Source organism: Alosa sapidissima, chromosome 21, assembly GCF_018492685.1.
Source record: "Alosa sapidissima isolate fAloSap1 chromosome 21, fAloSap1.pri, whole genome shotgun sequence".
NCBI lineage: Eukaryota > Metazoa > Chordata > Actinopteri > Clupeiformes > Clupeidae > Alosa > Alosa sapidissima.
Window position 1 is genome coordinate 30385771 of NC_055977.1, and position 12680 is coordinate 30398450.

Below are 12680 nucleotides of genomic sequence, written 5' to 3' on the forward strand. Positions count from 1 at the left end.
AGTTCTGGAATAGTTCCTTATTCTTTTAAACAGGCTAGGGTTACACCTCTGCTAAAGAAAAGTACACTTAATCCAACTGAGGTGAAGAACTACAGGCCTGTCTCCCTTCTTCCTTTCTTGTCAAAGGTTTTGGAGAAAGTGGTCTTCAAGCAAGTTTGTGACTTTATTCATCAGAATAATCTACTAGACCCTATGCAGTCTGGTTTCAAGAGTGGTCATTCTACTAAAACTGCTCTTCTGTCTGTGACTGAAGCATTGAGAGTAGCTAAGTCCTCTGCTCAGTCATCAGTATTAATTCTACTAGATTTATCTGCAGCCTTTGATACTGTTAACCATGACATTCTCCTATCTACAGTATACTATCTGAACTGGGAATTTCTGGAAAAGCTCTTGATTGGTTTGAATCTTACCTTAAAGGGCGTTCTTTCAACGTGTCTTGGCAGGGACAGGTATCTACTGTAAGTCTCATGACCTCACCAAAGGTGTGCCTCAGGGATCAGTATTAGGACCCTTGCTTTTCTCTATTCACACCACTTCCTTAGGTGATACCATTCGCTCCCATGGATTTGACTATCACTGTTATGCAGACGACACTCAACTTTACCTGTCTTTCCCACCTGATGACTCTAGTGTTTCCCACCGGATTTCTGCATGCCTTAAGGATATTTCAGCCTGGATGAAAGATCGGCACCTTCAGCTTAATCTCTCAAAAACAGAGTTTTTGGTGTTTCCAGCTAAAACAGCTATTCCCCAACAGATTAACATCCAGCTTGACTCAACTTCACTGACCCCAACTAGATCGGCACGAAACTTGGGCGTTGTAATTGATGACCGACTTAACTTCTCTGAGCATATAGCTTCTATTGCAAAATCATGTCGGTTTATGCTTTACAACATTAGGAAGATCAGACCTTATCTGACACAAGATTCCACACAACTTCTTGTTCAGACCATGGTCATCTCTAAGCTGGACTATTGTAATTCACTATTAGCTGGCTTACCCGCTTGTGTAACAAGATCATTACAGCTGATTCAGAATGCTGGAGCATGCCTGGTCTTCAATCAGCCAAAGAGGACACATGTAACTCCTCTCCTAGTTACTCTCCATTGGCTCCCTATAGTAGCCAGAATTAAATTGAAATCTCTCACTTTGGCCTATAGGACACTAACTGGATCTGCTCCTAGTTATTTTAATTCAATAATCAAGCCTTACATCCCCAACCGCCCACTGCGGTCTTCTGGTGAGCGTCTGTTGTGTCGACCAGTCATGAAAACTGGGTCTAATTCCAGACTCTTTTCTTCAGCAAAAATGAACAACAATGAACAGTTCTACTTGGATCAGGTTGATGAGGTGGCACAGTGGTGTCAATCTAACAGCTTGACACTGAATATCAATAAAACCAAGGAAATGGTAGTGGATTACAGAAGGCAGCAGCAGAACTACAGTTACACCCCACTAATGATCAGCGGGCAACCTGTAGAGAGAGTCACAAGTTTTAAATACCTTGGTGTCCACATTACTGAAGACTTAACATGGACTGTTAACACTCAATATGTTCTGAAGAAGTCCAGACAACGACTCTACTTCCTTCGTCAGCTAAGGAAATTCAAAGTTTCTACATCCATCATGAAGGCCTTTTACACTTCAGCGGTTGAGAGTGTTCTAACTGGTAGCATCATCACCTGGTATGGGAACTCCACAGTTAGAGATTGTAGTACTCTGCAGAGAGTAGTGCGCTCAGCTGAACGTACTATAAGAACTCAACTCCCTGCTCTACAAGATATCTATTCCAGAAGAGTACTCCTAAGAGCCCAAAAGATTCTGAAGGACTCTTCTCATCCTAACAATGGATTATTCCTACCGCTGAAATCATGAAGACGCCTATGTAGTCACAAAGCCAGAACTGAGAGACTCAGGAGAAGTTTTTATCCCCAGGCCATCCGAACTCTGAACTCACACTATACTGACTTTGCACACATTCACTCCTCAGCACTCTCAAACATTTCCCAACTCTGAACTCACACTATACTGACTTTGCACTCATTCACTCCTCAGCACTCATGACCCCCCCCCCCCACACACACACACACCCACACACACCTACAAGACTTTTAGCACTTTTACACTTTTACATCCCTCTCCCTATGCTACAGACCTTTTATTTATTTTCTTATTTCATCACACGTCAAAACACACACACACACACACATATCTGACTTTCTCCAACTTTTGCACACTTTTTATTTATTATTTTTGATTTCTCCTCCATCTACCCATGTCCTTGATTGCCTAGCCTTTCTTCCCCCCCACCCCCCACCCCCACCCCACCCCCATCCCCAACACACACACTTACATCATCACTGTCATCACTTCACATACATACAGCACACTGCTTGCTACAGTAAGCCTCCTCTACATACTTGCTGCACACTGCCCCCCCCCCCCCACATACACAGCACATTGTCTTCAGGATCTTCTCCAACACACATCCTCTACATACTTACAGCACACTGCCCCCACCTACCCACCTACACACTACACACACACACACACACACAGTCACTGCTCCACTCCCCTCCCGCCCACACACACATCTTCACTGTCATCACTCACATACATTACATACAGTACTCTGCTTGCAATAGTAAGTCCCTGCCCCCCCCCCCCCCCCCCTACATACACAGCACATTATTTCATCAGGAAGCTTCTCCAACACACATCCCCAACATACTTACAGCACACTGCCCCCCCCCCCCCCTCAATACACAGCACATTGTCTCATGAGGAAGCTTCTCCAACACACATATTGCACACTGCCCTCTCCCCACATACACAGCACACTATCCCATCTCCCCTGTCATCCCCCCAACACACACACCAAGACCCCTGGCAGTTGGGTTAGCCCCTTGAGCCGTGGATCTGCCCAAGGTTTCTTCCTTGGTAAGGGAGTTTTTCCTTGCCCCTGTTGCTCTTGGGTGCTCCTTGTTGGTGCCCCCCACCCAATCCCAATCCTCCCCCACCTTTTTTATGCAGCCCTTGCCACTTAATCTACTAAACCCCTCTTCTACTGCACTTTTTACCCCCCCCATTAATGCACAAATAGGCTGACACCAGACATAATTTCACTGCATTTCTTACTTCCAGTAACTATATGCATGTGACAATAAACTTCCTTGTATCCTTGTATCCTTGTATTCAGTGGTTCCATGTTGGTGGAATGAATTGCCCAGTGGTCTCCGTTCCTGTGGTAGTTTTGGGTCGTTTAAGAGGGGTCTAAAGACATTCCTATTCAACATATACTTAGTTGTTTAAGTGCTTATGTGTAATGGTTTGTATAATGTTGTTTTATTTCAATTGGGCTGTTAATTAATTTGACATTATTGTTTATTATTGATATTCTCCTTAATGTAGTCTTAGCATGTCATTGTTTTTATGTTATTGATTGAATGGACATTATTGTTTTATTATTGCCTTTCCCCTTTTTTTCCATTGCTTTTTATTAGGCTATTGATTGAATTGATATTATTGTGTATTATAACTACTCTCCTTATTATATTTGACCTACATTCTAATCTGTTCCCTGTTCAATTTTAAATATTATTATGTTGTTTGTATTTATGTGTCGCTTTGGACAAAGGCGTCTGCTAAATCCATAACCATTACCATAACCATAACCATCTTGCATCATAACGTTTTGTCTTTGTTAATGTGTGCTCTAAAGCCATGTGGCATTTAGTTTCATCTGATTGTATATATTTTTTTTTGTTTCAATATCATACAAATCCTGTTGGGAGTGAGGAAACAATGTATTTACCTTTGTGGTACCTTTTGCTGCTTCATGACGCATAATACAAATGTAAAAAAGTGTAAAGGAAAAGTAGCATCCATCTGATCAAAGTAACACTCACCTTTTGTCTTCAGTCTATTGAGCTCCTCCTGGCTGGTCTCCCTGTCTGCTGTGAGATATTCATGGAACTCCTTAAAACCAATGGACTGGAAGATACCATGCTGGTAGTCCTGACTGACATATTAATAATGTATTTAAATGCAAAGGAGAAATGTTAGGACAGAAAGTAGATGTGCACTTCTTAGGAAAAAAATAAAACATTAAAAATATACAAAGCAAAATATTTGAAAACATGTAAATTACTTTCCATTGTGGAGCATCGTGTGTCTGCATCATGTCAGAAACACAACAAAATGTAAACTTGAAAGGGTCTGAAAACAATCCATATGTACTAAATTGGTATGTGTTAGGCTGGCAATCATCAACAAGTAGCCTTCAATCGTTTGCCCATTATTGTGATTTTTTTTTGTGACGTCAAAGCGACACAATGTCACAGAGCTTGTCACATACATCAAAACATTTGAAACAGCGAAGACATTGTTGTACTCTTTTTGGATATAATCTCAAAGTTCTACTGGGGTTTCAGTTCTATTTTGTGCTGTCGTGGTCATGGTGTGGGTGTTTACTTTAACTTTGTGGTGACATTAATATTCCACTTGTAATAGAAACTATGTTCTACAATGTGTTGCTGCCGCTGGACTATGATTATTCCTGGACTATAAACTGGCCTTCAAGTTGCCAAAATGGCTTAGAACCACTTGTCTGAAATTTGGGCAGGTGTACTGTAAAGTAAAAGTCTCATAAAATTACTTCCTTTGAGGTGAAGGCACACTATATGAGTGAATAAAGGAAATGTGTGGGGATCAAGTGGAAGACACTGGTTGATTTCTCATGGAATGACCCTTTTATTTAAAGATACTGAATGTTGGTTACGTATGTAGCCGTGGTTCTACGACCAGATGGCGTAGTTTAGACTGTGTGAAACTCCTTGCGCGTAGCCGAGGACCAGTGTTAGGAAGTAACGAAATACATATATTCTGGATTACGTTTTTAAAATACAAAATATGACTAACTGTAAATACAGTTACAATTTAAGTGGGTGGTATTCAGAATACAGTTAAGGAACTCTCATTCCGGCCTAATAATCAAGGAATGTTGCGAACATACCATGCAGCACAATGACATCACGCAGCACCCGAAAATAGTGCCCGTAGGCTATAATTTCCAGCAACAAGTTTGAGCTGCAGCAGATTATTACGCTGGAATGAGAGTATAGTTCCATGTCAAATCAGCCTAAAAAATCGCCACGTTTCATTTTCTGTTAGTCTTATTACACAACTTTTGAAGAGACAAGTTTTAAATAGGAAAATTACCGGAAATCTTAGTTACTTTTATGCGTGATGCTAGCGGGCAAGATGCTAATGGTCTAATCCGATTCAATGATCTACGCTAGGCTGGAGCTAAAAGTGACATCACCAGACTTTTAACTCAAGGGGAGGAGGAAAATAAGCATAATTCCCCAAATGGTGGAATATCCCTTTAAAGCAAGACACTACAAGTGAATAGGGTATATTTGTGAAATAATAGAGATCACCATTCCTCAGTTGGTTACTTACTGAAAAAAATGTATTGCAAAGTTTTTGAAATGTGTATGTTTAAATCATGCAAATTTGGCATTATCTCATTAAATATATGCGTTTTGCATATAATGTGGCAAGAAAAAGTATGTGAACCCATGCTAAAGTTGACTAAAAAGAGGAATAAAAAATCATCATTTGGAAATTGATCTTAATGCCTTAATTCAAATAAATAGGAAAAATCCAACCTTTAAGAACACCAATTTTCTTTGTGAATGAATAATGTATCGTAAATAAATAAATGTTCTTCTTTAAAATACAGAAGGCATAAGTATAGGAACCCCTATGTTAAATTCCCATAGAGACAGGCAGATTTTTATTTTTAAAAGCCAGTTATTTCATGGATCCAGGATACTACGCATCCTGATGAAGTTCTCTTGGCCTTTGGAATTAAAATAGGCCCTCATCATCACATACCCTTTACCATACCTAGAGATGCCATGGTTTTATTTCAGTTAGCCTATTAGCTGGTTTGATTTGCATTGAGCTCAAGATCAATTTCCAAAATATGATTTTTTATTCCTCTTTTAGTCAACTTTAGCATGGGCATCTAGCATCATACTTTTTCTTGCAACTGTATTTTCGGTAGATAGATCTGAACATATGATAAAGCCAGGTGCAAAACTCTTTTTCCATTCTGTACACACAAGATGAGAAAAAACAGGAATGGGAGGAATTACAGGATATCTACTTTCAAAATATACTGTTCATGATCTTAAAAAAAAATAAACACCATACAGTATTTTTCCCTCTGTAAATATCTTCAGAATACTGGTAAATGTATAACTGGAAAGTTTGGTCTACATAGGTGCTACATACTGTAGGCTGAGATGTTAATACTGGAGAATGGCAGAAACGTTAAAATGCTAACTTTTGGTGAATTTAGGAGAAATATACAGGTGCGAGTAGACAAAATGTAATGAAATAAACACCTAAACTTTGTTGTTGTAGTAGTGTGAAAGAATACATGCTAAGGTAGCAAACTAACACCTAATCTCAAAATTGGTCACCTGCTGTCTCACCTTCATAAAAAAACCTCTCTGGGAATGTGCTGGGGAATGAGCACACAGCACTGTTGATATAGGAAAATAATCTATGTAATATAATCGCATGTATAATAATGCAATCTCATCAGATGTTTAGATCCGTCTATAATAATGCGGGAGCGTCTAACGCTATGGAGTTCTCTGGTGCCGGGGACTGAGCACCTGTCCTGTGAAAACGCACTGGTTCACTATAAACTGCGCTGGGGGGAGGGCACAGTTATAGCATAGTATGGTGTAGCTGCACTGGGGGCTGGGCGCTAGCAACTTCACCTAGTGGTGGTAGTGCTTGACCGGTGTGGTGGGTCTAAAGCACTCAAGGGAACTTCCCAGATGTAACTCCTTCGGGAAAGCGGCAAAAAAAAACTTTATTATGCTGTGCTGCACTGGGGGCTGGGCGCTAGCACGAGCAGTGTGTAGTGTAGTGTCAGACAATGTGATGATGCTGAGGTGTGGGCAACACACGTTGTTGAGGAATGCTAGTTCACCTAACGCCAGACCAGTGTGGTGGGCCTGTGCTCGAAGATACTGACCCGTAAACTAGAAATTCCGTAATACAATAGGAATGATTTAGTGTTGAAGCGAGAGTAAGCCATGGAAGCCAGCTGTTAGCAAGTTAGCTGTTCTGCAACCACAGTAGTAGAAGTGATGTGTTCTCAGCAAGGGCGAGAAAGCGAAAAGCAAGGATTGACGTGAACACTCCCGTCACAAGGTGACAACTTGGGTATAAGTTCTTGGCAAGAGATGGGGGTACGCACAAGGGGTTTCGCACAGGGGCATCTAAACTGTGCCATCTGGCGGTCTGGAGACAAGGAAGTAAAAAGATACTTTCTGTGAGATGTCTACATCAGTGTTTCTCAAAGTTTTTCTTTCTGGGGATCCACTTTTTAAAAATGAACATGCATAGTGACCCAGTTTACCACAGGCATATTGTGAATGAAGACTGAATCTGTGCATAAATGAATGAGTGTACCTTTCGAAATGTAGGCTAGCCTTTCATAACAACAGCTACAGTCTATGGCCAAGTTGGTGGCATTAACCAACTTGCTATTACTAAGTATAAGTATATATACTCTTTTGATCCCGTGAGGGAAATTTGGTCTCTACATTTATCCCAATCCGTGAATTAGTGAAACACACACAGCACACAGTGTACACACAGTGAAGTGAAGCACTCACTAATCCCGGCGCAGTGAGCTGCCTGCATCAACAGCGGCGCTCGGGGAGCAGTGAGGGGTTAGGTGCCTTGCTCAAGGGCACTTCAGCCGTGCCTACTGCTCAGGGTTCGAACCGGCAACCCTCCGGTTACAGGTCCGAAGTGCTAACCAGTAGGCCACGGCTGCCCCAGTTACCTAGAATCACGGCTGCCCCAGTTATCTAGAATCTTCATTACCTAGAATCTTCATTACCTAGAACCTACCTAGAATCTACCCAGTTACTAGAATCTTCATTATTGCTTCTCATGTAATTTTTGATACACCGTAGCCGAAAAAGAAACGTTCATGAAGGTGCACATGGGTCTACAATGACAAAGGACTGTATCTTATTTAAACAGTACAACATAGAAGGCTATTGTGTGGCCGCATTTAAAATGTGAAACAGGAGGTGTGAGAATTTTGTGATTTCAAGGGGGTTGAATACGCCACCCACTGTAAGTGCTCTTTGTCTTCAGCTATTATACTGGGACCTTTGGGGATTTTGAAACCTTTAGGTGTGCATATACACACCAGTTCTCCTGGACCATCTGTTGATTATAGCCTAAGTGGAATTGCTGGAGCTCAGCGATGAGGCCTTGTGAAAGCATCTCCTCCACCCGTTGATCCAAGCGTTTATCCAGAGCTGCGGTTGTAGGGTACAAAAGAAGTGGTGGGGTTTACAGACATTTCTGACTACCAAGATAAGCACTGCACTCCAAGGCACCACCTTTGATCACACAAATAATAAAGAGTGCACTGTATAAAGCATGGATACAAATAGGAATATGGCGGTAACAAACCAATCACCACTCTTTTTGATCACAAGTTACCTTTTTCCTGTCAATGAATTGTCAAGCTAATTGAACTAGAATTGCCTATTGTTATACTGAAGACGCAAAATTAGGATAGAATACAAATCACGGAAGTAACGTCGACGCACAAGGAGTGGTAGCAGCAGAGAGTAGAAGCCATCAGACAAGTGTTATTTAAATAAACTCCTGGTGTACGCTACTTACTGTACAAACTTTCCAATGCCTCGTTTTAAGAGTACAGACCCTATTTGTACTACTGTATAACTTTGGTACCATTCCGGGCATTAATACTGGGGTAGACACAACGTTGGTTCCATTAGCATGAAAGCCATTTGGGGTTCATTCGGCTGATATCGCTAACTCGACTAGTGTTCGACCAAGGAAAAAAGCTTCTGGGGAGGTGTTTGGCTCGAGGCCATAGTGCAAAGGACCCTAGTAGAATTACTCTGAACCATCCCTTAAACGATAGTTTAACATGCTTCCTCTTGATGACCAACTTCCTACTGTGCATAGTGCTTTCCTGTGAAATCGCAAATAAAACCTATTTTTCTTAAAACAAGGTTGATATCATATTAACATAGCTAGTTTTAAGTCTAGCTTGGACAGTTATGATATTATGGCTTATAATCAAAGTATCAATCTAGAAAAAGAATGGGATTTTTACTTCTGTAGTGGTCACTGTTGAGCTCTGTTTGGGTGAGAGAAGAGGAACGCGTATATCTGTGTACACTCACTCTGCATATCAGCGTGCAGCCAGAAGATGCAGGGCTCTGGGAATCTTAGAGGCCCCCCAAGGATGTCACCCCCCTCCTGTTGTCTTTGCTGCTCCAGCAGTCTGCTGTGAGCCACACCTGTTTCCTCAAACACTTGCAGGCTCCTGACAAACACACACACACACAACCAATCGTTTTCCAAACTTTTTGCACACAGCCCACAGAGAAGGGTGACCAGATGTCCCTAAAAATTCGGGATAGTCCCGAAATCCAAGTAATTGTCCTGAATCCTGCCCTAATTGTCCCGAAAATTATACTAGAGCAGAGTTTTGAGTAGTTATTGTCTGATTGAACATTAAAAACAGTTCATGGTGGTTTAGTCAATTTTTAGAATGATAACTTCACTATTTAGGGTTAAGAACTGTTACTGGCAGCATAATACCTTCTGACCATGCCACAGTATCTTTAGTATAAGTGTCCATAAAGAGTACTACAGACCCCCTAGATGGAGATTTGATATCAAATGGCTACATGATCCAAAATTCATTCACTTTATCAACACAAATATAGATATGTTCTTCCAAGTCAATAAATCGGAAACGTCATCCTTAATCAGAAGGGATGCCTTTAAGGCTTATATCATAGGGCAGATAATTAGCTATACTAAAGTTTACTTAACTTACTTAAAACTTAAAAACAAACTGTTGGAAATAGAAAAAGAATGTAAAGCATTATAAAACGAGATTATAGTTAATAGAACTTCAGTTTTGGAAGATAAATTAAATATACTCAGAGCTCATTTTAATAAAATATCAGTAAATAAGGCCTTCAGTAATTAAAATTTTTGGCAACGCCGGCTGTGACAATAAAATCATGCCTGCGTTCTGTTCCCAGAGCCTTCTCTGTCTATGATGTGCAGCGTTTCTCAAACTATGAACCTCCTCAACGAGTAGATTGCTGGTGAAGGGAGCTAAGAATTTAAATTAGCCTACACCCAGCTTCTGTCTGTTAATTTGCGGCATAATTGAATGATATTATGGAATAACGGACTGAAAAAAAAAAAACTAAAAGTTTCCCTAATCAGGAAATTTCAAATATAGAGGCATAACATTAGGTGTAGTGGTATGAGTCCATACAGTAAGTGACCTCTGGAGATAACGTGGGTAGGTTAGAAGTGATATATAAAAAAAAAAAGAAGTGGTTTCCTGTAACTGTTTATGAAAACAGTAACATTGCAGCAACTGCACGAAATCGCGACTTCTTGTAGGCCTAACAGAGGTAGATGGAGCGAATGCAGTGGGCTGTTGCACAAAGAAATGAATGAAGGAGATGATATGCATCTCCGTTAACCAAAAGCTATAGTTTTCCAAACATCTCCATTATTAACGTAAAATATGTCTGCATGCAGGGCAGTATCAAGCAGTGAAGTGATAACCATATGCACGCTACCTGAGCGTGAACATTGACAAAAGACGAGCCCTGCTTGCTCTGTTAAGGTGCTGTCCCTCCCAAACTTAGACGAGCCCTGCTTGCTCTGTTAAGGTGCTGTCCCTCCCAAACTGTGTTAAAATGGTGTTTAACAGCCAGAATTTCAAAAATTTTCCTGGGGAGGAACCCCCAGACCACCCTTAGGCCTATAATATGATCTACAATATTAAGCTAAACAGTAATGATAACAATATCAATCAAATATCAATAATAAACAATTAACCAAAAATCATAAATATATAAATCATAACTCTAAGAATTAATGAATTATTTAAGTGTAAGCTGAACATCTTGAGGCCCCTCTTGAAAGATCCAAAACTATCACAGGAATGCAGAATACTATGGAACTCATGGCATAAAATGCATGCATATTTTAAGTGAACTGTCTGCAGGGAATGTGTCTGATCAATCATGGTGAGTGTGGGCCGTCTGAGGCAAAAATAGCAGGACCAATTTTTTGTCCCAGTCCAGCCCTGTATGTAACCTTCTGATAAAAAAAAATCTAGAGGAAACACTGGGAGTTGTCTTAGCTGTAAGACAAAATACTTTGGGGGGAATTCTCCCATGTGTGTAAGGGTGTGAGGATGCATAAGTCAAAAAAAGTCTGTGACTACGCGCATTTCACTCTGCACAAATTCTCCCCTTCGCTTAAGTCTGTCATTTACGCACGATAGAGGGAGTTATGCATTTTGGGAGGAGCAACCCCAAAATCTGGGCGTTTGTTATGTACACAACTCTTGGGCACATTCTGCCATGGCTTAAGCACCTTTCCAACTACGTGCTTCAGAGGGCTGTATTAAAGTCGAGTGGCACTATAAGGTGAAACAGCATATTGCTTAATGTCGGCAGTAGGCCTAGTTCTAAATACATGTAGGTTACACAGAACGTTACAGGGTGGCTGGCAATGGGCATACTGTAGGAGGCTACTCAAACATGTCCTAAAACAACCCTTAACGTTCGTTTTAAAAACTGTGCAACTCACCGAGTGGTTAGTGGAGTTCGTTGACTATTAAAAGCAAATATATCGGCGCAATGTATGATTTCTAGCCGTCTTATTTGCTAGGCCTATTGTGGAACTATTTATTCAGACACCTCACAACCGTGTATAAACTTCCGCTCAATATTTGAACCTGAAGCATAGACGGTGGCGCAGTAATATCAACATGCAATGAGTCTTCCAACAGAAATCAATGGGATTTTACAAAATGCCAAATAAAAAACGACAGAAACTGTATTTCGCTACGCTACTTGTTTTGGAACATCAATGAACACCACTAACCACTCGGTGAGTTGCACAGTTTTGAAAACGAACGTTAAGGGTTGTTTTAGGACATGTTTGAGTAGCCTACTACAGTATGCCCATTGCCAGCCACCCTGAGAAGTCAAAGGCGATTCAAAACGAGTCAGAAAAGTCGAGACAGGACCAATTGTCAAAATTTCGGTGTCCACCAGTCTAGTTCATCCAAAACAAACTAGAAAAGGGCCTTAAAGTGCTAAAAACCGGAATTTTCCTTTAATATGCTGATACAGCTTCATGTTTTCCCCCCATTACAGTGTCACACGGTGCCATATTTCCCGACATTACCTTATCAATGAGGATACATTGTTAAATGGGTCAGTGACAGATAAGGGTTGGTAAGATGAGAAAATTAAAAATATGTTTAAACCTTTAAAACAAAACATGCCTGAGGTTTGCTAAAGTGTATACTTTGTATTTCTGTTGTATTCATATTATTTAATATGATGTGTATGCTATTTTTTTAACAAAAGATAGAACTAACAGCCTGTTAAATTGTCAAATGGTGTAACCACAAAAATGACAAATATCTAATATTTCACACCTCCTAGAGTTCATGCAATTGCTCTCATGAAATTATTAGTTTATTTTATAATATCCTATGAGAATATGTTTTATTATATTTATTTCTACATTTAAATTACAT

The 12680-nt window shown here is 40.4% G+C and overlaps 1 protein-coding gene across 7 annotated transcripts in view; it reads right to left on the reverse strand.

Moving 5' to 3' along the window:
- Positions 1–12680, reverse strand: part of trit1 (tRNA isopentenyltransferase 1) — a 47829-nt gene that overhangs the window by 21632 nt on the left and 13517 nt on the right. For all 7 annotated transcript variants that reach the window (XM_042075952.1, XM_042075955.1, XM_042075954.1 and 4 more), the window contains 3 exons: positions 9271–9413; positions 8256–8367; positions 3910–4022 (listed from right to left, as the gene is read on the reverse strand). In XM_042075952.1, the coding sequence (XP_041931886.1) occupies positions 3910–4022; positions 8256–8367; positions 9271–9413 (368 nt within the window). The remainder of the gene's footprint in view (positions 1–3909; positions 4023–8255; positions 8368–9270; positions 9414–12680) is intronic.